At 41.0% G+C, this 27382-nt stretch overlaps 1 protein-coding gene across 9 annotated transcripts in view; it reads right to left on the bottom strand.

Moving 5' to 3' along the window:
• Positions 1-27382, bottom strand: part of SUGCT (succinyl-CoA:glutarate-CoA transferase) — a 310436-nt gene that overhangs the window by 196537 nt on the left and 86517 nt on the right. For all 9 annotated transcript variants that reach the window (XM_071561593.1, XM_071561595.1, XM_071561586.1 and 6 more), the window contains 2 exons: positions 3242-3313; positions 88-185 (listed from right to left, as the gene is read on the bottom strand). In XM_071561593.1, coding sequence (XP_071417694.1) covers positions 88-185; positions 3242-3313 — 170 coding nt within the window. The remainder of the gene's footprint in view (positions 1-87; positions 186-3241; positions 3314-27382) is intronic.

Raw genomic sequence — 27382 nt, 5'->3', positions numbered from 1 at the left:
TAGAGTTTTCACATGATGAGAGCTTGTTATACATGACTATTTGCACTAACAGATTAAATACAATTTCTTCCCTTTTAATTAACTTACCGAGTTGACAATTTGTCAATAAGCTCTTTTCTGTTCTGGACTCTGAGTGTATTGGTTTTGTATCTGGAATCTTTACTAACTTCAGGCAAATTCAGGATCTGAGTAAAAATGAAGATAAGTAAGAAATGTGCTTTGTAGCAGATATTTACATAGTTAACAAAATAAACAAAAAAATCAGTGATTTCCAACAACCACTATTTCTCATGAATCTTCTAATAGGGATGAAGAAATTTAAAATTAAATTCTTTTAATGCCTTCTGGTTAATATTACATGACAAGTAAAGAAAAATACAGAAATTTAACTGAAGATCCAAATCTTAGCTGAGAGCTTTCATGATTAGGTAGGAGAAATTCTTATTATAGAACACTAAAAAGCTTGTAAGTTATTACCATGAGGTTGGAGAGATCTGTGGGATTATCCTGCACTAATTGTATGTCACAGAATAAGAAGTATGTCTGTATTCATATGCTAGACTGAGAAAAGCTATTTCTGAGAATATTTCCCTCCACTTCAGTAATCTCTGTCTAAAAGAAACAAAACAAAATATCCAAACAAACAAACAAAACAAAAAAAAAGGCAAAACAAACAAAAAACTCTTTTCCTGTTGAAGCATCATGGGAGTTTTTCATTATTTTTTCCAAAAGAATTAATAAAGAGCTGGTGTAACCTCTAAGAAAGGAGAAATGTATCTTTTATATGTAACTGCTACATTAGAAATGTAAACAGCATGCAAAGACAATAAAGACAATGTGAGTGATGCTATAAAGGGAATTAAATGTGCAGAGTGAGTCTTGGAGTTTTCATTAGACAAAGTAGCTGTGTGGACAAACAACACAATTTATCTACTTATGCCACAATGCCTTTCTATACAACACAAACAAGCAGAATTAATTGTGCTTTCTAAATTTAATAAAAAATATCCCAATATCATCAGCTCCAGGGAAAGGCAGCAGAGCATCTTATAAAGGAAGAGACTTCCACATGCTCTTCATGTAGTTCTACTCACTGGCACACACTCAAGAGCAGTTTTTCCTGTGCTGATGCTTCTAATCATTCCAAACATGCCACATTTTTTACAGGGCCATTTTTAAGATGGATTGCCAAAAAAATAAAGTGGCTCAAAGATTACAAGTGAATATATACTTATTTATATTTAGATATTTAGAGGTATTCATACCAGATAGTCACCTCTGACACAGCTGTCACCTGGAGTGACAAAACTAAGCTCAGGACCCAAGGTTAGGCTATAAAAATGATAAAGGTACAAAACTGTTCTGCAGATTTTAATCTGCACTGTAACACAAAACTTCAATACTTAATTCACAGCGTATTTCCTTTTTTTTTCTGTGTTTATACAATCTAGTTTATGAAAATCATAACATATCACAATGTAGCTTTAGAAATAGCTAAATTTTCCTGTCTGGAATTTTATATTCCTTAAAATTATATCATTAACTTAATACTGCTATTTTGGAGTTACAAATCACTTCTTTGGGAAAAAAAAATCATGCAAGGTTGTTCAAAGTAAATTTTAGTGAATAGTTATTTATGAGAGCTTAAAAACCCCAATTAATCAGAAAACTGTGGTTCCTTTTGAGGAGTTACATGAAAAAAGATCATATGGAGTTGCTCACTCTGCTGTTTTAATTAATGTTACTGAGTTCAGCTTTAACTTAATGTCCATCTGTTGTAAAGCTGCATGTCTATATATGTTCTCCTCAATTTTGTCATGACTAGCAAATGCACACTTGAGATGTTATTCATTACTGTGCCATTCATCTTTCTGCATCACATTCCCAATGCCATCTATTCCATGGTGACCACGTGGAGTGGAACTAAAGTTCTCTGGTTGAGGACTTGCCCCAAGATGCACACTCAGGGCTGATGCTCTCTGTGTTCTGTCCCACCCCCAAACCTGTTGGTACCTCTTTGCTCACACAAACCCTCAGCCTCCTGGAGACCCTCCCTCAGCATTTCCTACTTAGATGAAGCAGCCACAGGTCAGGATGTGCTGCTGTAACTCTTGACCACAATGAAATGCACTCCAGCCAGCAGTGCCACAAAGCTTTTCTGCAGCTAACCAAGTCCTCAAAAAAGCTGCAGTTAGTTGTTACTGATTTTGAAAATATCACTGTGAATTATTCCAGATTTTTCTTTCTGCTTGCCTGTAAATGGACAGTTGAAGCAGAATGTTTGCAATTGTTTACAGCTTGGGCCAGCTGTTCCATCTCCAGAGGATGTGTCTTCAGAGCAGCAGCTTCCACACACTCAGCCCTGTATTTTTAGCACCAACCCATCTCAGAAAGACTCTCTAAGAGTGAGTCCAATGTTTGAATTAGTGGTCTCTACATCCACTAAAATTCACTAGGGTGTTGCAAGACCTTCCTGTAATAAAGTTCTTTTTTTTTTTTATTGGCTCTCCCTCTTCACGATGCTTTAAGTTCCAAATCACCTTTGATTTAGCACAGAGCACACCTCTGAAGGGTATCATGGCAGTGTTAAAAATGCTACATGCAAAGCTTCCCTTGTCCCAGCTCACATGTTACTGGGGTCTTCTGATTGCAATGTTGAGACATTTGATTTAGAACAATTGTGTTTTATAAAGGTTTGCTCCTCGTCACCATATCCCTGCCCCACTCCAAAGTCAGCCCACAGTCCTGGAACATTTCTTCTCCAGGAAGTCCACAAGTTTCTCTGAGAGGACAGACCAGCACAATGTTGCAAAGGACTAAAGCCACACAAGCACAATCCATCCCCGGGCTGTGCTTTGTTAAAACCTCTGTATTTTATGGACAAACAGTGTCACATTTCTCCCTGAAAAAGGCACTAGTGTGACTCAGGAAGAGTTGGTAGGTTGTTCTTTTTCTTTTTTTTTCTTTCTTTCTTTTTTTTTTTTTTAGCTAATTAGATGTGCACAGACTTCAAAAGTGGCACAGTAACAAGAAGTTTGGGAGCTCAGGTGTTTTGAGTTCAGAAGCAAAACACAAACCCCATAACAGCCCCAAAATGATTGGCCAGAACTGCAGGGATAGAACTCATACTCACCACTTACTTTCATACTCCCCCAAATAAAAACAAAAAGAAAAAAAAGCAATCAGCATCTCCATTTCCCAGTCAGAATGGAAACCATTGCACATTTCTTGCCTCACACACCTTGCACACGGTGCCAAACTGATGATCATTGCCAGCTCCCACCACGAGGTAGCCATCCTTGGTCTTAAAAGCCTGGAAGAACAAAGACAGGTGAAAAGCTGTAACTAAACTATAAAATATGAGCACATCTTTGAAGTGAAACTTTGGAAATAATGTTCAAATGACTTCCCTAAATGTTTCTGCTCAGACCCCTCTCTAGTTCTATAAAAGTGGCTCGAAGTCATCCACAAAGATGGATGGGACCCTTTAGATTTTTTTTTTTTTTGCTGGACTTGAGAAGTTACCCTGATTAACAGTTTGTTTGCTGAATATGTGTCATGAGGCACCCTGAAACTTGGCAAATGTATCCCACCCTCCCAAGGACTGAGGATTACCAAAAGAATGCTCATTTCAAGGAGGTCCTTCCTCAGATTCACTCAGCCTGACTCAGAGCACAGAAGGGCATTGAGGTGTCTCAGAGCCTGACCAAGTGAGGCAAAGATAATTGCCAAAAAGCAGCTACAAATTAGGAACTCCCATGAGAATGAAAGGGATAGGCCAAATTTTTCCAGCTCCTTGGCTGGAGAATAAGCCATCTCCTTCCTCAGTGGTCTCACGATGGAGCTCCTGGAGGAAATGGGATTTCTCTTCCAGCTTTGAGATTTATTTTTACTTCTGACTTCATTACAATGTCCTTACTGGTGAACAGCACATTTAACTGTGTAGGACATAACAGCTTTTATTTCAGCCTAAACATCTTACTTAGATTTTCACAGGAAAAAATAAAATCTGCAATTGGCAACATCCTCAATTTTTACAATTGTGTCAGGTCATATTCTAAGAACAGAGTCCTCTTTCCCTCATACCTCTCGCTCACCCCAGGGTGTGTAACTGCAGTTTCAGCCACACATGTTACAAGCACAACATTTGCAAACACTTGGGAAAAATTCTTCCACTATTGATTTGACTTCAGAGTAAGAGGCCAACATAGGCTGGTGCACTAATGGTGAGGAAGCCTTGCAATACTTTCTTGCAGAGTGCAAAATTCACCTTCTCTTCCCAGAAATCTTTTTTTTTTTTTTTTAATGAGCTATCATGTCCTGATCTAAAGGTATGAATTCTTACAATAAATTTTGGTAAAATAACATAGAAATGTTAAGTCCTGGTGTGGCAACACTTGAAAAATTAAGTCTTCCCATGCCACTGTGGTTTATTCATCTGCACAGAGAGAATATGCCATTTCAGCTTGCAATCCTTCATACAGATACAAATACATTCACTAAGACTCTTTTACCATCTGGTACAGTCAAAGTTTTAAAATTGTATGTGGACAATTATGCCCACTGAAATACAAGTAGCTGCACATCATAATTATAATATCACTTGTTTGCTCTTGCTATGTCTCATTTCATGGTATATACTATTGGTCAGCAATAAAGTTTAGCAATTTATTTTTCACACATTTAATTAAGTATCTCAGTCTAAGATTCTTAGCAAGCAAAGATGACATTCAGCAAACATTTAGTTCCAAGCATGCAAAAAAAAAGTACCACTGATTCAGCTCAATACAGTAACAGTTTAGAAACATGCACCACATAAAGGTGCTGAATATTCGTGCTGAGGAAAGCAGTGAGCACAGACAAAACTGGGGAAGAGAGTACAAAAAATAAAGTTGTATGTGAACACACAAACATTTCTTAGATAAATCTGTTCATAAAGACTCCCTTGTAAAACAATCATGACAAGCCTGGCCCGAGGATATCAAGTAAATGGCTTTTAGTAAAAGGTTTTTAGAAGGAATAGCTACGAATTGAAACTGTCAGTAAAAATGTAGTGCCTTCAGTTACAGGCAAGAGGTTTGCTGGGAACGCCCTGCCCAGACCCTCACCTGCCTCTGCTGATGCTCTGAATCTTAAACCAGCCACATGCACATCACACAAATTATGGATTAAACACCCTGTGTATGGTTTTTATTGGTGTGACAACCTCCTACTTCCAGTGAACACAAATTAGAATTCTTTTGTACCTTCCTTTAAACCTTTAAACCTGTTACGGATGGCAAAGCCTCCAATGGATGTCATGTGTACAGATCCCCTTTCTGAGCACTCCAAACCAGATTTATATAGTGGTAGCACAGGCAAATCTTAGAGGGTTTATTATTTCTCAGCAGCTTCTTTGGAGACTCCCATGTCTGGAAGAAGGCTGCAGCCACACAATAGCTGAAATTCCAAGCCCATTTCCAATCCCCCTCTGAAACACGCACTGTGCCCAGGCGGCAGCGGAAGCACTCCATGTCTGAGGGCCTGGTTATTGGCATGTGTGCTTCAGTTGCTTCGTGGAATGTGTGGGAAAACTGATTATTCTTAATTGCACTCTATGTCTAAAAAGCTAAAATAACAATCATGTCATCCTTGCACAACAAAAAATGGTATCATAATAAATGCAGCAGTGTCTTTTTCCATGAAGCTTAACTCAAATGTCTTCGGCTGCTATTTTAAGCTTCCCATTACAGAACAGCTGAATATTTGCCAGTCATTGCTGCTGATAAAGCAGAAACTTCCAAATGTTACTAGCACAATATTGATGCCAGCATTTAAGGGTGACAATGGTTTTATTCATCACTCATAAATGTACACACACTACAGGTTGCCACAGGTTACTGTCTGGTCACAGAGAGCCCCACAATCCTATTCTACAAAGGAGAGTAAGGGCAAAGTGCAGACAGATTTTAATGAGATTTTGTTTTGATAAACTGCTGTCCATCACATCAAATCATTTCACATTAGTGCAAGAAAAAGGCACTACACACACAAGGCAAAAGTCTTTTTTCCCTTCCTTTTTTTTTTCTGAAGAATAAGGACTACTGATAAAATTCTTGAGAGCTCAAGAATCAAAGAATTGATTGGGTTGGAAAAGACCTCTGAGGTCATCAAGTCCAACCCTTGGTCCAACTCCAGTCCCTTTACCACATCATGGCACTCAGTGCCATGGCCAATCTCAGTTTAAAAACTTCCAGGGATGGGGAATCCAACCCCTCTCTGGGCAGCCCATTCCAATGCCTCACTACTCTCTCTGGAAACAATTTTTTTCTGCTCTCCAACTTCAATTCCCCTGGCAGAGCTTGAGCCTGTGCCCCCTTGTCCTATTGCTGAGTGCCTGGGAGAAGAGACCAACCCCCACCTGGCCAGAACTTCCCTTCAGGCAGTTCTAGACAGTGCTCAGGTCACCTCTGAGCCTCCTCTTCTCCAGGCTAAACACCCTCATTCTATAATGAGGCCAACACAGGCATTTTTTGCACTGCCCTAAGATAACAGCCTTTCAAAATTCATCAGCTTTTAAGGCCTTAATGAAATACCATTATCTTTGTATTTACTGCCTCCTTTATGAATTTTAAGTCTCTATCATCATCATCAATCATACGTAAATATCTCTGCATATGTTTCAGTTTGAATGTAGATTCCACAAACAAAACTTTAAAATGTAAGGGAAGAATCAAAAGACAGGGAAATTCCAATAAAATGATCCGAAGTCTAGGCCAGTTCCCAATTAGAACACGTGCATGAAAATGCTTTATTCTTTTCCCGGCTAAACAGCCCAAGTTCTTCCAGTCTCTCATGTGAGAGATGCTCCAAACCTTTCATTATTTTGTTAGCCCTTCAGAGACACATTGCTGGCTCATGCCCCATTTTTCATCCACCAGGACCTCCAGGTCCCTTTCTGCAAAGTTGCTTTCCAACAGGTCAGCCCCCATGAAACTTTGGGACCAGCTGGGGACAGTGCAGAGCAAAGACACCTTCTTGAGGAGTCTGTCAACACAGCACTAGAAAAAGCCAAACCAGTATTTTCAAACAAAGCTTCAAAATGTATCACCGACATTTCTTTAAAAAGAGATTATTTTCCATGTGCCACCCTTCCATTCCCCTCCACCTTCTGGTTTTCAGAATCAGTGAACAAACACTCAGTAAAACACTATGTGACCGTATGAAGGTCTTTGTTTATGAGCTGGAAGTGCTTCCCTGGTATTAATGGGTGTGTTCAAAGAGAAGAGCTGGTCTCTCGCAGGCTTGGAACCACAGAATTTTATTGCATAATCTGTCTTCAATTGGACTTTGAAGTTTCCAGTGCAAGATTCAATTTGATGCAAAGGTCATTTAAGGACAAGCCTTATCTAGTTTTAATGTAGATTAAGGGCTACAATTAAGAAGGTAATATATTCAGGGTTTGACTGACCTGCACAGGTTCTTCCCCTGCAAACCAAATGTACCTACAGCATATGTTGATTTTCTCTCTCCAACCGACTCAAACTCAGGTTCCTTAATGAACTAAAGCGTAGGAGATCCTCAGTTTTACTTCAGATCCAGAATCATTACATTCCTTCTAGATGGGATAAACTTGGCACATATTTTCTCTACCCTTACACATTGATTTGAGTAAAACTTCAGCTGTGCCACAGAACCATGGAGTAGTCACATTCTTTTTTCTTTCAAGGGAATGGCACAATCCTTTCATAACAACTTAATATTTAATTACTGTAACAAATGGGAACAAGACCAAGAAGTTTGGTCAGTGGTAGTTCTGAGCAATAAATATAAATCATAAAGACCACACACTTGGAAACTATTTGCCTACTTTGCACTCCCTTCCAGTGAAAGCAAACAGTAAAAATAAAAAATGTAAATTTCATGGGCTGGATTAATGTATGCTGAATGTTCTCACCAAGGAAATTGAAGAAGGGCATTCCACACAAAGATTTCACTTTTCCTCTCTGATCTTTCCAACCTACATTTCCTGTCTCTCTCTCCCCTGCCATGGTGCAGGACACACTGCCCTGCAACTTCACAGCTCTCAGAGTCAACCAGACAGAGCAGCGTTGAGAATATCTGCAGGAATTCTCTTGGGGGAAAAAAAAAAAAAAAAGAGAAATTTGACTGGATGCTTCTAGGAAAGGTGATTATGGCAAGAGTGGGAATGGTTAGTTTGGTCCCTGAGGTGAGGCAGAGCCCCAGCACTGATGCAGGAAGGGCACACCCCAGACTGCCACTGAGAGGGATGATTCTTCCTACAGAACCGACGACTCCATGAGACAATTTTTCTGATCAGCTTTAAAGTTCCATACATGTATGAATCCAAAAAAACCCAAAAATTATGTTGCCTGACTGATCCAGGAACAAAGCTGCTGCTCAGTTGGTTAAAACTTCTCTGTAATAATGCCAAGGACATGGGTTCCATCCCCTGTGTGGGCCACTGACTTTAAGAGTTGGACTCAATGATCCTTGTGGGTCCCTTCCAACACAGAACAGTCGGTGATTCTGTGTGAACCATTAAAAGTGCTCTGAATGCACCTTCCAGAAAGGGAGAACACAGTTAACCCAAAAGCACAGCATCAAACAGGGACATCCCCCTTTGGCATTACAGTGTGTGTCACTCCCAGTGTGCTGTCAGCAAACAGAGCAGCCTCGATCCGCTCTCAGGCCATGTCAGGGTTTTATCCATTTGCTCCTAATGTGAGAATTATAAGCTGCTGGGATCACACTGCATCCAAAGCCTCTCCAGCTGGAGCTCACTGGCCTGAGAAACATGCTGGAGACAGGGTTTCTCTCCGCCTTTTCAGCTGGTCATAGGGTATTTGAGCTGCTCATGTCCCACTTGAGTAGATGCAACACAGAGATCTGTAACCTCAAATTATCAGTTGGGCACTTCTACTTAAAGATGAGACTTTTTTCCACATTATCAAAGAACATATGCTACATGAAAATGAAACTATTTTCTTCATTTTCTAAGTGAATGCAGAATACATTCAGCCTCCCCACCCCAAAAAAAAAAGCCATTTAAAAACTCCTGCAAGAACTATGAACAGCTTTAAAGTGGGAAACTTGTCACTTTCCCAATTTTCTAATATTTTAAATACCTAAACTATACCTCGATTAAAAATAAATTATCTGCTACAGTAAACTGCCATTAAGCCACTTCTTGCTGCTGAGAAATATCAGGCCCAGGATCACATTCTCCATTGCCACATTAGTTTTCCATTCGTTTTCCAACAACGAAATTACACACGCAGAGCAACGCACACGCCAAATAAATAAACTTTAATCAGGGTATCACACTGGAGCCACTGTAATTAGTGCTGTGTCAGCATTTCCATTTCAGCCCCTCTTTTCCAGAGCTTTATAGCACAGCCATAAAAATTCAGTGAGGTTGAAATTAGGCAAACAAGGTCTTATAGAGCAAGCAACATTTAAGTGTATATACAGACAGCAGCCAGTTATTGCTTACCTGGGAATTAAAATAGACTCTTGCTGATTTTAAAGGGCACTGCAGAGCCATTTTTGAAACAATATTTTTCTCAACATTTATAATAATCTCTCAAAACCCCAGATCCGAGCTGTGTTTCCTTATCTTTTTTTTTTCCTTCTTACACAATTTCTTCTAACTTGGGGATTGTAAGCACTGGGGGGGGGTGTTTTGCTTTTAAAAGTAAAGAAAGCAATAAAAATGTTTCTTTTGAAAAGCAACACACGTGACCACAGTTTGATGCTGATAAAGCCTCCAGGCATCACTGATGCAGCAAATATTCCTTTCACCTTCCAAAAATCATAAGATGGAGCTGTCTGGACAATCTGAGTACTCATATATGAGGTTTGAAGATTGCTATTTAGAATTTAATTCTAAATGAGGTCTTATCTCTGTTTTTATCAGAAATTATCAGAGCAGGATTTGTGTCATTATTTCTGTCCCTTTTCCCTCTCTATTCTTTGACACTGAGTCATGTAAAGGTACAATTTCCAAAGATGAGCTTTGCAATACTGACTACTGAGCAAATAAGTCTGGGATTTCAAGCTGCAGACAGAGGACCCAGTGCAAGCAAACTTTTGCCCTATTTTTGACATTTTTCCCCAATTAATCTATCTCTGAAACAGTATATGATCCTTTACAGTAATGAGTAAACACAGGAGAGTGAACCAAGGATGGATTTCAAATATTTCAACCTTGACTCTTCCATGTCCTTGATCTGTGGTTTAAAGTCAGACCCACGAAGGTTTGGACTGGCCAGACATTCAGGATTCACATTATTTAAAGTCCTGAATGTATGCCAAAAATTCATTGCCAGGCCATCAGACTAATGCTGGTGAGATCTATTTAAAAGAAATAAAAATTAAAAATACTACTTGATAAGTGGAACATTTAAATATGTCCAAAAAAGGTCAAAACTCCCTTTCTTCTTAATTTTCCTGTGAAGTTGTATTAGTTTTCCTCAAAACTATAAAATTCAGACTTCCTTCTCTAATATTCTTTTCTTTATGATTCCCCTTTTAGTCTGAGAAATACTGAAATTTAATTTCACATTACTGCAATTACAATTGTACCTACCTCAAATTTGGCATTGTACCAATTGTTACAGTTTGAAAATCACTACAATTAGAAATTAAAATATTAAGCCTTTTGTCAACTTACCATCTTTCTGGCCAATATTTAACCAATTTTTCATGCTGGCATCTAATCTGCCCAATTATCTGCTGAGAAATCTGCATGCTTGCAGCCACTAGTTTGGTTTTTATCAAAGATCTTCCCATCTGTGGTTTGTGGAGGACTTTTTTATAACAAACATAACTATTCTTTACAAAAGAGCATGTTTTGCAGAAGAAACACAGCATAACTGTGCTTGTGTTAGCCTAAAATCCACACCAGATTTTATCCAACTTTCTGCAAAATCATCTCCTTGCAACCTTTGCTGCCCCAAAAGTCTGATGGACATGGGTATGCCAGTAAAATAGTGGGAAAACCCAATAGGAGGAGACCAAAGGAGGAGAATATTAGAAAATTCCAGCTTTCAAGAAAGATCACATATTTTCAGATTTGAAAGGAAAAAACCCTCAAGTTTCTACTTACAGGTACATGATGCTGTTCTTTAAATTGTTGCATTTATTTCAGGGTTTCCTCTTGCCTTTTGCTGCCATAATGTGGGGTGGTTTTGTTTTTGTTTTTTTTTGCTCTGGGTGGCCAAGGGGCAGTTTCTTTCTCATACAAGACAGTATGAACACCTAAATGTCAATTCTGAATTAATCATGGGGGGGATCACAGGAATCTGGGCCTATTTAGGGCAGGATTCTGACTCTGAAGACCACCCAGAACCACAGGGGATTAATTTCTTGGCATGACCAGCAGATTTACTCTCACTGTCAATCCAAACCCTTCCTTTTCGCCTCCTTAAGAAAAGCCCAATTGTAACCCAAAGTGGCAAATGAAAAGGTTAAGGACTGACTACATGTACCTCTGCCAAACACTGTGACATCAGGAAAAGTGCAACATTACTGCATTTCTCACCACAGATAATTGCCATAAGCCCTTTACTTTAAGTTATGAAAGTGCCAAATTGTGAAACACAACTAATTTTTCACCTCTGCAGTTGTTACGTCCTTGATGGTGTTTCTGCTGATCTTGGTCAGCATCAGTGCTAATTTGATTCCTTGCTCTTCTCCATTGCCTGGTTGTCCAGGAGCTCACAGATTACTCCACTGGGATTCTGGTACAATTGATTTCCATCCAATATACATTTCCCTTCAGAGTTACGAAGCTTGGGCATTTTATTAGACATGGACAAAGCTGTGGGGAAGATCCCTGCTCGAGACAATCCCACAGGGAGGCACAGCAGTTCTCACATCAAGGGACCTACTGGAGCAGAAGACTTTGCAGACAAAGAATGCATTTTTCCAGATATTTGATTGGTCTTTTTCTTTCCAAAATCTGCATAAGTGGAAACAAACTACACCAAGTAAGCAAACAAAGCAACTCTCAGCTGCCATAAAGAATGCAAAATCAACTGAAGGAAGTTGGACTACATTGTGCTGCAGCTCCCAGATGAAAATGAAGATCCTACAGAATAAGATCAGTATTCTTTTCACAGACAAAGAAAACCTTGGTTTTCAAATGCATAAAACAGGAACAAAGCCTTCCCCTATGGAAGTTTAAACCCCACTCAAATCTTTGTGGTCTTAAAACCTGAAGAAACAAAAAAATAGTATTATTAGGAAGTCTATGGCAGCATATGGTTGCCTACCCTGAGTGTTTTGGCATTTTGAGTTTTGGAGTGGACAGTAGAAAAGACTCTGCAGAAGTACCAAGGCCAGCTCAGGGTAGGGATAACTTCCCCTTCTAGAGGAAGGTGTCCCTGCCCATGGCAGGGAGTTGGAACTTAAACATCCTGAAGGTCCCTTCCAACCAAAGCCATCCATGATAGCTGACTGCACATTTGTCGTGGTTGTCACCAGACTGCAAAGCATGAACTGAGCCCCCTCTTCCTGAGCTGCCACAAGGACTTTTAGAATGCCACCCAGAATGAACACACTGCTCACAGCACCCAGGCTGGGCCTTGGGTTATCCAGGGACACCCACTGGGACAGCAGCACACGTCCCTCTGCCCTGCAGTGCTCACCTCCTGCTTAGATGTTTCCACACCCCCTGCTGCTGGTCTGCTGTTACATCCAGAACCGTGAAATGACACAGCAATGAGACAGGAATCGGGATTTCCACTGATGGTTATTCCATTTACACTGTGAAAAGGTCACCTACAAACAAACTCCAGCCTGCAGGAACACCAACAGCTTCTGGAGACACACTCAGCCTTCCCCTTTCCCTTCTCACAACGACTAGCAGAGTGTCAACTCTGGGATCAGAAAGCAGTTACATCACAAGTGTGTGTTAAAACAGGAGTCAGGCAGGAGGTGTTTTGGCAGGGAAGGATTTTGTGGGTACAGACCAGCACCAATTGAACAATGACAGGCACAGGAGTAACTTCTTGTATCTAAACTTTGTATCTAAACTTTGTTAGATACACAGAACTGAACAAATACCTCACTCAAAACTGACAGTTAATTTAAGAGTTAGCTCTGGATATTTTGGAAGAAAAAGTAAAGAGTTTAGAAGGTGAAAAAGGAATGTTCACAGCAATTCCAACTGAACTCTGAAACAAGAACAACCTGATCTGATGAACTGTTGTTTTACCTTCCAAGGAACATTGTCTGAAAATTACTGGTTTGTTTTAAAGTATTCAAGTTTTCTTTCCATTTGAACCAGTAGCAATAGCTGCAGAATTGGGAGCAGCAATGACCTGAGGGGTCATTATTTTAGCTATTAGCTTTTAGAGAACATGTTAACACAAAGAATGCTAATGAACTTAAGGGAAAATTAGGTAAGTCATTTAGTAGAGCATGTCAGTGGTCTGAAAATCACCCACAGTTAGATCTTCACCATCATTTCACATTAAGTCATCCAGACAAAAACCTCCAAATAATTCTGACTGGTGTTGCCTTTCTTTAATCTTCCCAAACAAAAACACAGTGCCTGACTTTCCATAAAGAAATGATCTCTACATGCTTTTCAAGCTGTTCTGTACCCCACTGACCAAAGCAGAGGAATATAGAGTCTGTCTCAAAGATAGAGCAGGAAATCAAAAATCACATGTGTACATCAGGGAACACTCGAGGAATGCAGGATGGGCACTGAGAGGAAAAGGGGAAGGTTTGCCTTCACTAAGAGACAATCCCAATCAATTCTTCACTGAAGAGGTTACAGAACCAGAAGAGAGAAGGGACAGCCAAATCCCAGCCATGAAAGCCCAACACTCAGCAATTCTCTGAGGCAACATTTGGAGGGTTGGCCTGTGCTGTGGGTCTGTCTGCCATGGTGCTGTAACTCCACACAGCTCTTTTCCATCCACAATCTGTCTCCTTCCTCCCTCTGCCTCCGGACCTTCCTCTTCCTCATGTAAATCTTTTCAGCCATGTACCCAATTACCCTGAGGAGCAAAGGTTTCCTGCAGAATATTCTGGTCTCATGGGCTCCCATTTTTCAGGCTGTGGGGCAGGGTCCTTCCATCCCCCTGCAGCACCCAAGGGACTGGTTTATCTGTAGTGTGAATTTCCTGTACCTTTAGTAATGTCTCCTCAAGAGAAAATTGAAGCTACCATTCAAAATCAAATAGAGCTCCATCTGTTGTGAGAAAGCTACAGCATTTCAGGCTTTTGCCTCTCCAGCCCCAGCTCTTGTGCACCAAATGCCTCCAAATCTCCAACAAAGTCAGGAAGGCTGCAAGTGACTTCAGCACTGCTGAGTTTTCTTGCTACAGCAAAAGAACTAAAGGGACTCTGAGGAAAACACAACCACTCTTCTCTCAAGTCAGCTTTGCCTTGTCAGATACCACCTCTTACTCTGTGGCTGTTTGGCAGGTCACTCGTGGCTTTCAAAAGGCCTTTCCCTGCCTCGCCTGGAGATAGCTAAGGAATTGCTGGTCCTGCCCTTTGGAATCCTTGGGGGAATGTGCTCTGGCTCAAATGACAAGGTGGGATTTGATGTGAGTGCCTGTTCCCTCTGCAGTTTGCATGCACAGTCTGACATTCCTTAAAGCAGCTTCTGCCACTCTCATTACGATTTCCAAGAACCAGGGAGGGAGGAGAACTTTTGAAGAAAAGTAGGACAGAAATACAATTAATTGCAGATACTTTAAAAACTCTGTAATAATTTCATTATTGTGTGTTAATAGTACTATTATCTGTTTCCTTCATCAGTTAAATGTCTGGGGTTTGGTGTTGTTTCTTTTTTTTCAATCGAGCTTCTGCAGAATTATAGACATTACAACTTACCACAAACTTTTTAACATTCCTGAAATCCAAAAGTGACACAATTCACAGTTTCCCATTTCCACTTTAACAGAATGTTATGTAGCAGAGTTTTAAGGATAACTTCTTTTGGGAAAAAAAAATCCTATTTATTAGGATTCGTTTGGCAAGAAAACATAAAACAATTACGACTGCTTCAAAAAGTCTACTCACCAAACAAAGAAAAGCATTAAAATAAAATTATTGTTCTGGTTTCAGCTGCTAAGAGCAATCTAACTCATCATTCAGGATCAAACCACCAATGTCTGCTCATAACAGGGTACAGTTATGTAAAATTAAGGCTGGCACTGTGCTGTGCCCAGATACTTGAGGTTTGGATCCTTAACTATGAATTTCCTTCCTTTTGTGATCTCAGGCCAGACAACAATAGCTGTGTTTTAATCTTGCCTTTTGTAATTTTCTTGGTCTGTTCTTTCAAGTGTTTACGTACAACGATACAGCCCTGAGTGATGCCACAAAGTAACACATCCTCCAAATGAGCTGCTTGCCACAGATGCTGTGATATCACTCAAGGCTGAACAAATCACTTTTTTTCCCATGAAATGATTATGGATTCATAACAAAGGAGGGGATTTTTTTTTATTGTCATTCACCCATGTCTGCATCAGATGACATGCTTATGATTAAAGGCTGTAATATTATGATTCGCCAAACTTATTCTAAATTATTTTCAAATGGAAGGAGAAAAAGATATCTGGACAGAACCTTCAGCTGCATTACCAAGTCCCTTTGTTCTCATACTATAAAGACTGCATGACTGCAATTCTGCACCAGATTCCCTTCAGCCATTGCAAATTTTACAACAAACAATAACAATGCACCATTTAATGGAATAAAACCAAATTGAACAAGTTAATGATCTCCTTACTCTAATATTTCCTTTTTTTATTACCATACTGGCCATTCAAAATACAGGTGCAAGAAAAAGAAAACTATGCAGATGATGAAGAAAGAGAAACTCATCAGTAATTAGTGAGAACTATAATAGAAAAGGTTTTATAACTTCACATATTCCAGAGCAATTTGAACTAGTAAGAAAGATGGGAGAGGGATTTGTTCTGCTGGTTGGGCAGGAACACCAACACCCCTCCCTGCTTCAAGCACCTCCTTGTAGCCCAGAGAGAGAGAGGAACAGGCCCCTCAAAACAGATGTTAACATTCCCAAATGTTAACACATTATTCAAAGTTATAAATACGTTTCTATCTGATCCTTCACCTTTGCATTGAACATACGGGATCCAATCCCACACTACACTAAAGGTAAGCACATTCCATAGGGATTCCCATTCCCCCAGTCCTGTCCATGCCACTCCACATCATGGATTCAGAGCTGTGCCACTGGTGCTGCTCAAAGCTCTTCATTTTGCAGCTAAAGCTTCACTAACAGCACCCACTGCAGAAATCCAGGGTAAAATAGCTTTTGATAAGTTCTGAAACCGCAGTATAAATAGAGTAGAATCCTAGAATGGATTGGGTTGGAAAAGACCTCTGAGATCATCAAGTCCAACCCTTGGTCCAACTCCAGTCCCTTTACCAGATCATGGCACTCAATGCCACGGACAATCTCACCTTAAAAACCTCCAGGGATGGGGAATCCACCCCCTCTCTGGGCAGCCCATTCCAATGCCTGAGCACTCTCTCTGGAAACAATTTTTTTCTGATCTCCAACTTCAATTTCCCCTGGCAGAGCTTGAGCCCGTGCCCCCTTGTCCTATTGCTGAGTGCCTGGGAGAAGAGACCAACCCCCACCTCACCCTGCAAAATTTCACTATATAAGACTATATATTCTATAATATAACTAAGAATAACACAACCAAACTCCTTGCTTAGATTGCCATTCCTCTGGTTTGCAGCCAGGTAAATCTCTGGGCTTGTTGTACCCACTCCACTCCTACAACATTTCTGAACAAAAGACAGAGGTGCCCATTCCTCACCCCCATTTCCATGGCATGCACAGGGACATGCAGCAGGTTGTTACCCAAGGAGCCCATTCCTCACCCCCATTTCCATGGCATGCACAGGGACATGCAGCAGGTTGTTACCCAAGGAGCCCATTCCTCACCCCCATTTCCATGGCATGCACAGGGACATGCAGCAGATTGTTCCCCAAGGAGCACAAACCTCTTGGATGTCAGAGGAACCCCCAATGCAGGTTCCCAATGAGGAGGAAGCTTCAGGGTGTGGTTCCTGTACTCCCTCTCAAGAGAAGAAGCCTTCACTGTGGTCTGCATGTTTGGAGTGACACAAGACTGGCATTCAGATCACACACAATCAAGAAATCCATGGTGCATTTTCAGTGCTACTCTCAAAATCAAATCCATTGTCACTCCTGGTTTTGCCATGCTTGTATTTTGCTTCATTCCATTAATGTTGTCTGACCATCTGTAGGGTCCACACATGCCACAGTCTCACATATTCCTGCTACAGCAACAATCAGACTTAAAGTTTATAAAGACATTAAAAGAAAAAAATGGCAAAGGAGATGTCTAAACTTTAAATAAATAAATGGACATCAAGACCTGAAAGAGCTTTTGCTTTTTCAATTTTTTACACCTTCTACTGACCCTGAGATAGCTCAGTAGTTTAAACTTGGTTGTAACAATGCCAAGGTCATGGGTTCAATCCCCTGTGTGGGCCATTGACTTAAGAGTTGGACTCGATGATCCTTGTGGGTCCCTTCCAACTCAGAATAGTCTGTGAAAGTCTGTGATTTTTAGTTATTGCTGTCAATATATCACTGTCAATCACAAATGTTTAAAATCAAAGGCTAAACATTCAGCACAGGAAACAGTAAAGAAAGAATAGATTATTGCAGCAAAGTTCACATATATTGTCTTTAAACATCCGAGTCCCATAAATTCATAATGCTGGAGGAGAGGGCTAAGATATAAAATAATCTACATAAGCAAGTCCTACTGTATTTGCATTCTTCATGGAAAAACTGATGAATTTGGCACTGCAACTTGCTTTTCAATACAAAAAAAGAACACAATAATACAGATTTGCTTTCCTTAATGCATAATATCATTGTGCAATGTGAAACACAATCTTTCTATTTTTTTTAAGTAACTTTTGGTGAAGGAAGCTTTAAAATTAAGGTGTGCTTTCTGTCTACAGAAGTGTAAGGTAAGGCACAGACTTGGTGCAGCCAACCCAGCTCTGGAGAGACTATTTCCAGGACAGAGGATATCAGCAGCCACAGGGATTCATGTCATCTCACTACTTAGGAACCTTCCTGGGGAAAAAAACCCAAACCAACAAATAAACAAAACACTAAACTTCTCTTTTACCACCTTTTCAGCTCTGTTAAATAAAAGATGTTTTAAAAAAGGCTGCTAAACAGCTAAGCAAAAGAATTCTAATCTAACACAGCTTCTCTCATCTGTTTCAGGATAAACTTTGCAGTTTTTTTTTTTAACAAGTTTATGTGGCAATCCAAACTGGCAGGAAAATCTAGAATTATTTCATTTTATTAAGATAAATGGAGCTGCAAACACTTGGTGGTCAAGATGACAAGAAAAATCTAGAGGAAAGCCCACTTCAGAATTCTTTTAAAATATGTTCCCGCCAACACTATCAGACTTTGTACAAGAATGTGCATCTCAGTTCAAAGGAGGCTTCCAGAGTTAGTTAAAGAAATCAGCCACATTCTAGAATGACTAAGAGTCTCACTAAACTTAAGGTTTCTTTCCTTAAAACAGTATTTGGGTCTTGTTTAGCCTGGGACTCTCTGCTCCTGTGGGGTGGGTGCTGCTGAGCCCTGATTGTCCCCACCCGTCTGACCAACACAACCATGCCAACAACACTTCAAAGAACAGCCAAGCTTGGCATGTGGAGCAATTGCAAGGAGCCTCTTTTGCCACGTCTCCATGTGATACGAGTCCTGTGTGAGATGGAAAGGTTATTAAAAACCTCTCAACCCAAATGCCTTGTTTGTCAACTGGAAGCAAACACCACAAAAGATACACAGAACAATAGTCAGAGGAAAATGTTGCTGCATTTTCATCATATGAAGGAGGATTAGGGGGTGGGCAGTATTTTTTTTTTAATTACCAGTGTCTTGCTTGCATTAATTACAAGAAACATTTGAGTCAACTGTTCCTGGCTTGGATTAATTTCATGATTCAAATTATCCTGAATTTACAACACATTTGTGTATGTGTGTTTCATATTGGGACAGTTTTAATCTTAGTAAATTAAGAGCTTCAATCTGCTACACTTGATTGTATTCTGCTACACTTTGTTCTCAGATAATAACTACCCTTCAGAATTCAAAAGGCTTATCATTTTGATCTGCAGTCAAAAAGAAAAAAGGCTGATTTCAGAAGGGGATGAGACTTAGAGCTGGATTTTCTGCTCCTCTTAATTCATGAAGGAAGCACCAGTCAGCTTTGAGGCTGCTAAGATTTGCATGTGTGCCAGCCCTGATGGAAAAATATTCTGAATGCTTTTTCCTCCTGGGATAAATGTCAGATATGGGAGATGTGGAAGAAGTGTCATTGCTTGACACAGATCAAAGCAGTTCTCTGCAGCTCTGCAATAAAGAGGACAGAAGGACCTGCTCTCAAGCTGCTCCAGGGAAGGTTTAGCTTGGACATCAGGAGGAATTTCTTCAGAGGAAGGGTGGTCAGACCTTGGAAGGGGCTGTCTGTGGAGGGGGTGGAGTTACTGTCCCTGAAGGTGTCTAAGGAAAGGCTGGATGTGGCACTCTGTGCCATGGTCTGGTTGAAAGCCCTGAGATGAGCTCAGTTGATTAAAACCTGGTTGTAATCATGCCAAGGTCATGGGTTCAATCCCCTGTGTGGGCCATTGACTTAAGAGTTGGACTCAATGATCCCTGGGGGTCCCTTCCAACTCAGAATAGTCTGTGTGTGATTCTGTGAGCCAAAGGGTGGTGTTGGGTCATGGTTGGACTCGATCTCAGAGGTCTCTTCCAACTTAATTAATTCTGTGGTTCTGAATACAGAAAGTCACAACTGGCCAAATGTATCCATGTGCATGGGTCCTTCCTGGGTGTAATCCCATTGGCTTCACACACATACTGCTTCCAGCATTCCCAGTAACACGATGGTTTCAAAATAGTCTCATGACTGTGTTTCCAGAGAAAGGCAGACCTTCTTTCAGACCATTTCTTGTACCACTGGAGAAAATCCAGCAGTAAATTGAACCAAATGAAATCTGTCAGAGTAAAATATAACAGTTCTTAAACAAACAAAAGCCTAGACATACAAATTTGAGGATGAAACACCCTTTACACATTCTTTTCTCATTATTTGCTCTGAAAAACAAGTTAGTTCGTTCACCATGGGTCAGATGCTCAGTAACTCACACAATCAGAACATAACACGACTCATGAGCAAGACCCAGAACTGCCACAGGAACTAAGACATTTCATGTCCTGAGTTATCTTTAGATTTGCAGATTATCATCAAATCTGGATGACAAATACTTCCATGACAGTGATTTCTGTACAGCTGTCAAAACTTTGATGACGATTTAAATGATTTCTGAAATACAATTAGGCCACTGGATCAAATTATTACATGTCTACTCATGATCTTAATAAAAGTTTACCTGCCACATGTAATAATGTGGCAGGTTGGATACACACATTTCATCAATCACAGAAACATCTACACCATTTTATGAATTCCTTCCTGCCCCATGAAACACTACAGACGACTGTAACTTCAGCATGGACTGGAAACCTTTATGCACACTCTTCCCATGGGGCTGCAAAGAGTTATCATGAGTGATTTCACCACTGTATACACGTCCCTCCTGGCAGAACATAAAGCTGGCTCTGGGATTAACAAGTCTGCCTGTCTAAATCAATTCAGTCAGGGCTGTGACAATGCCATTCTACTTCAAATGAAATAATTTGTTTATGAGTTGTATTTGGAGAGTACAAATATGCAATGAGATGCATTTTAGGAAAAGCAGACTCCCTTATAAAAGGCACCAAACCCACAGTCACTCCTGTGCACTACCAAACCTGTAAGCTGTAGTGTTTTCTATTACAAATTTAGAGAAAGGACTGAGCAGCATTTTCAGTGCAGAGAATTAGGTTATGTTATGTAGCATATTGCATGGAACCAGTTCCAAGGACCTGGACAACTCCTCTGCAGTCCTTTGGATTTCCCAGAACAGTGATATAATGTTCTCCTGCAAAATATTGCTCTCTGAAGAGCCTGATAAATGTTTATCTTGGGCTCTTTCCCCTTCCTGTTTAAGCAGTATAGTTTCTATACTCCTCACTAGATACTCTGGTTTAAATTTAACGTTTTCATACCCAAGCTTCCAACATTGCTGTGCTTCCAGAATTCATTCTGTTCTCTGCTGTAGCTACACAGATGTCACCAGATGTCATTACTGGCTTCACTCATTACAAGTTTAGCTGTTCCTAAAACACCTGGGTCATGCAACTCTACCAAATTAATTCCAAGTTCATGTTCACATTTTCTTTCACCTTGCAAAGCAGTATCTTTAATAATTTGCAGCAGGCTGCACAATCTGGAGGAAGTCTACATGCAATTTTTTTCAGACTGACAGGTCTTATTTTATTTATGAGAGTACAAAACTTGCCTGGGACTCTTTAATTTGAGACAGAAGGACTTTAACGATGTTCGGTCTTGCACATCTTTGTATTTTCCGTGAGGTCAGCAGCTGAAGACCTTCCACTTTCGTACAAAATCTAATCAAATTACGGAAAATGACAGCAAAGAGAAAAAAATGCATCTTAAATGTATTTTAAAACATGACAGAGTCCAAACAGGAAAAAAAGAAAATAGGAAAATGCATTTAAGAGGAGGAAAAGGCTGTGAGGAACAAGAACAGAAAGTCTACTGGAAATAATCAAAGTATATTGAGAAAACATGAAGGTTTGAGGACAAGTACTTTGAGGACCATGATTGCTTGGGCTGGAGGCTGACACAGCCCCCCTGAGTGACCCCAAGCTGATGTGCAGGGTGGTGTGTGCAGCTGAAAGGCTGGGCTGGTCTCACCTCAGGCCCCAGCAGAGTCACCCCAACATTTAACACACACACAGCTCAGCAAACTGTCCAGGGCAGTGCAGCACCTCCTTTGCTCAGGAGGGGAACTTCCTCTCACCCCAGCTGGGGGCAGGTGGTGAGCCCTGGTGACTCAACAACTTCTAGACAACTTCTAGAGTCTTTCAGGTTTTTCCAAAAATGGCCTTATGCTTTCAAGCTCTGCCGTCTTTCTTTATCACAAACATTTCTCTTCAGAAACTGGTTGTATACTAGCAGAGATCTATAATTACTGTGTTTGAAATGCAGTAAGCTATACTAGATAAGCCAGCTACACTTATAAAATATTGCTTAAAGTGGAAAGAAAACCAAGATGCATTTGAACATAGGGCATATCAAGCTAAGAGAAAAATGCTGCAATGGCTGCAAAGCAGCTGACCTGTGTTTTGGGGATCTTTTAAACATCATTTTCAGGAGCTACATGGATCCAGTTGGGTCTTTTCTCTGCTAAGCCTGGTTTATTCCCTATGTCTGCACATAGGGGTACAGCAGGAATCATCTGATACTTCTAATCCAAAGCAGATCCATCCTGGGACCCACTATAACACATATCAAAGAATGAGATACATTTTAAATGAAAACTGAAATCAAAAGTTGCAGCAACTTCAAATCATTTGTGATTTTGGCTTTTTCAGAGTTAAAAGTTTTCATTTTAAAACAAACTTCCATTTTAATTTTCTTTACATGGTAAAATATGCAATGTGATGGGAAAAGTACAACCAAAGTGAAACCTTATTTCAGTAGTTTCAGCTTGTGGAAAAGTTTTTAGGAGAAAAATTCTGAATTGCAAGAATCTCAGCACATGGAAAGGTGCATTTTCTGTACAACTGCACACATAAGTGATAAGTTGCCCCTCCAAACACATTGCAGGCCCAGCCCCTCTCAGTGCAGAGCCAAGAGGCACAATCAAAGCACAGCTCTGCTGGTGCAGGGCTCTGGCTCACACCTCAAGGAACTCCTGATCTTTATTGCCCCTTTTTTCCAAAGGGCTGGAGTCACATTCTTATTCCCCATTTGTTCCCTATAACTTCTCCATTCAAAAATGTATTACTGAAGCATTGTCATGGAAACGGTAAAGGCTAAAACTTTACTTTGAAAACAGTCCTGGAGAGTTTTAAGCAGTGTTTCTCAGAGCACAGCTGCTATGTGCTTCCAGGCAGAGCCACAGCAGATGCCACTGCTTCAGGAGAATAAGGTGAGCAGTGACCCGCTCTATGTTACAGAAGAATGGGGAGACTGTGATCTTCCTCTTCCTTCTCCCTACTTGTCCAGTATTCCTGCCTGCTCCTCCCTCCTAACAACTCTTTCGATGGTGGACACAATTTTGCTGCCTTTCCCACAGCACCAATTTGTACCACATCCCAAATCCCAGCCCTGCAGCTGGCACTGCCCTCCCGAGGAAATGGCACAGCCACAGGAGGGACACTGCAGGGATTTCCCTTCTCCTGCTGTCCCACTCAACACCTCTGAGGAGAGGGGACTCTTTTCTTTATCTGAACCTCCGATTATACAATCATTAGATAAGTCAGGTCAGAAGAAACTCCAGGAAGTCTCCAGTCCACCCTCCTGCAGGGACACCTATAACATCAGAATGGTTACTTGGGGCTTTTTTGAGTCAGCTTTTGAAGCCTCCAAGGATGGAGGCTGCACAACCTCTCCAGGAAACTTGTTTCCCTCACTGTCCTCATGGTGAAAATATAATTGTGCTGGAATATCCTCTTACTGGAACCCTCAGGCTAAGCAGTCCCCATAAAAAGCATAAGGAACTCGAATTCCTGCTTTAAATATCATGTAGTTGACCTGACCAAATGAGAAGCAGTGCTGCCTAAAAAAGAAAAATATAAAGCAGACTGGGGACTTTTTGAGTACTTCTAATAGGACTTTCACTGCTTGGTGACTGACTTTGGACAACTTAATTTCTGTCTCAGAATAATATATATGTGTATTACAATGTACATATTTCTATTTATATATATGTATATATAATGTATGATGAGATTTACTTACTCTGTAGAACTTTTTTATGTAGACTGAAAAAATGACAGAAAAAAGGTAATTTTGATAATGGTGATTCAAGACAAGCAATTATTATTGTTAAAGCAAAATATCAAAATATACGTATATGTGGAGGGGGAGTTACACACACACACATATATATATATATATTTACATGTAGCTTCTAGTATAGCTATAAACACCTCTATCAGTAACTGCCTCTGAATTATCCTCATCTAAATCCTATAAATATACAAGTTTATAGACATATAGATATAGGGATAGATAGATAGATAGATAGATAGATAGATAGATAGACAGATAGACAGACAGATAGATGATTAGATAGAGATAGATAGATAGCTAGATAGATAGATAGATGATTAGAGATAGATAGATAGATAGATAGATGATAGATAGATGATTAGATAGAGATAGATAGATAGATAGATAGAGATAGATAGATAGATAGATAGATGAAGTATGTGTACATTTATGTACACATGTATGAAAACATATACATATTTATAAAAACTACATAAAAATTGATTCTGCTTTGTGCATGCATATGCATCTCCTCACTTAATTTTAACCTTAACCTCTAAACCTGGATGGTCCTAGGAACAAAGTTGCCCTTCCATAAGACAAATCACATTTCTTTACATTCTACACAACCAGAAAAAAAATATCTACAATTCCTGTTATTATTTTGTTTCCAAGGCCACGGAACATACAGAAACCAAGCAGCTCAATCAGAATTAATCATAATTCCACAGCACTCTCCACACTTATAAAGGTGTATGTTGCATAATCTTTTACCCTCATCCCATGAAAGACTTTCCTAGAGAGGTATTGCACAATATCAGACAAACTAAGCCTTCAGAAGGATGAATATATAAAGGTCATGGGATGTTTTTGTTCTAAAAGGAGCTAAGCAGAGGTTGATCTGAGGAACACATCAGTTCCTTTGCAGCCTGTACAGCAAAGCCTTGCTCCCCTAAAGCAAGGCTTCAGCAGGAAGCCCAAGGAGGCAGCCAGATCATTAAAAGGCAGAGCAGTGCAGATGAACCCCTAATTGCAGAGCCCCACGGAGCCACAGCACGGGCTGTTCGCAGAGGCCACAGGCAGTGCTGCTCCTCACTCAACAGCATTGCTTTATAAGGTTACCACTGACACTGCACTTGTGCATCCTGGCTCCAGGATCCACTCAAGGACATGGCACAGGCTTCTTGCCAACTGTGCTACACAGACCTTATTATAGAACAGAAATATCCCACCCATAACCAACAAATACAAGACATGCTGTACCACACTAATGATGTTCACACTGAATTTTCCTTGGAAGAGTACACATTGCTCTCAAGAACTTGTGTTTGCATAAAGCTTATAGAGTGATCACTCTTTTAAACACTAACTTATACATTAAAGTGGTTGCTTAAACTGGTACTTTTTATCAACCTTTCCCCCAAGAGAGACAAGGAGAATTTTCTGGAATGACAGGCAAAATTTAGTAAGGGCAGATAATTTACCAGTGTAGATTTAAAACTATGTATGTGTACATACATGCATAGGTGTGAGTATGTAAGAATGTGTGCTTATTGACCAAATATCCATTTTTTTCTTAAAGATTTCTACAGGGATAATGATATCATAGAATCAGTTGGTTGGAAGAGACCTCCGAGATCATCAAGTCCAACCCTTAATCCAACCCCACTGTGATTACCAGATCATGGCACTCAGCGGCATGCCCAGTCTCACGTTAAAAACGTCCAGAGATGGAGAATCCACCCCCTCCCTGGGCAGGCCATTCCAATGCCTGAGCACTCTCTCTGGAAAGAACTTCTTCCTGATATCCAACCTAAACCTCCCCTGGCAGAGCTTGAGCCCATCGTGCCCCCTTGTCCTATTGCTGAGTGCCTGGGAGAAGAGACCAACCCCCACCTGGCCAGAACTTCCCTTCAGGGAGTTCTAGACAGTGCTCAGGTCACCTCTGAGCCTCCTCTTCTCCAGGCTAAACACCCCCAGCTCCCTCAGCCTCTCCCCACAGCACTTGTGCTCCAGTCCCTTCTCCAGCCTCGTTGCTCTTCTCTGGACCCGCTCCAGCCCCTCAATCTCTTGCCTCAACTGAGGGGCCCAGAACTGAACACAACACTCAAGGTGTGGCCTCCCCAAGGCAGAGTCCAGGGGAAGGGTCACTGCCCTGGGCCTGCTGGCCATGTTAGTTTTGATCCAGGCCAGGATCCCATTGGCCTTCTTGGCCACCTGAGCACACTGCTGGCTCCTGTTGAGCTTCCTGTCACTCAGTCCCCCCAGGTCCCTTTCTGCCTGGCTGCTCTCCAGCCACTCTGTGCCCAGCCTGGAGCGCTGCAGGGGGTTGGTGTGGCCAAAGGGCAGGACCTGACACTTGGCTTTGTTAAACCTCATCACATTGGAATCAGCCCATCTCTCAAATCTATCAAGGTTCCCACTGTCCATGCCACCTATTCTCAGTGCTGAAGGAGAACAAAAAGACACTCTCCACTGAATTTCCCTTCCACTCTGCCAAGCCTGTGTGCTTCCCCATGAGACAGGACCACAGCAGAAGAGCAGTGCCCATGGGGAGGAGCACTGCTGCCAGCTAAAGGAAAAGCATTGCAGCCCAATCCCACATCTGCCCCTAGCAGTGCTCAGGCAGAGGGTCAGTGGCTAGCATAGCCTCACTCTGGGGAAGGCACGGGAGAAAAGCACCTCTGATCTGGAAGCACAGCATGTGGGCAAGGGCCCCAGAGTAGCGCCACAGTTTCCTAACAAGAGGAGGAGTGACAAGATCTAAAAAGTGCACGTTTCTGAGTCTTTATAGTGCAGTTCTTTGCAGGCACCAAAGAACACAGCACTGATGTACGCAGGAGGAGATACCTGGATTGAGCCTGCAGAGTCACTACAGTTGGTTACAACTTGGTTATAATAATGGCAAGGTCATGGGTTCAATTCCCTGTGTGGGCCATTGACTTAAGAGTTGGACTCGATGATCCTTGTGGGTCCCTTCCAACTCTGAACAGTCTGTGATTCTGTGATAACTAAAACATCACACAGAAACTCTCATCATGAGAATACATTCACAAGGCAAATAAAAAAGTGGAACCTGCCATTTCCAAAGGCAAGGGGCACACCTAATTAAAATATTTCCATTGCAGCGACCCCTTCACACCCACCCTGTTCCCCACGGCAGTAGCAGCAGCAGGTTCTGAGAGCCTGGGAAATTGAAGCCCTTTTTATTGAGGGGTTTATATGTGGCACTCCCATTTGAAGAGGCTGACACTGCCTGCCATAGGAACTGATCAGTTTGATTAAGCACAGCGGATTTGGGGCAAGGGGAAACGTTTTGATGAATGCTTCCCAAAAGGAACGTGGGGACAAAGAGGGAGTTGAAGGGAAGCTGTGAGAGAAACTCAGACTGAAAGGGA

The sequence above is a fragment of the Pithys albifrons genome, chromosome 7 (genome assembly GCF_047495875.1).
Source record: "Pithys albifrons albifrons isolate INPA30051 chromosome 7, PitAlb_v1, whole genome shotgun sequence".
Lineage (NCBI taxonomy): Eukaryota > Metazoa > Chordata > Aves > Passeriformes > Thamnophilidae > Pithys > Pithys albifrons.
The sequence above is the reverse complement of the archived record's forward strand: the minus strand, read 5'-3'. Positions and strand labels throughout refer to the sequence as shown.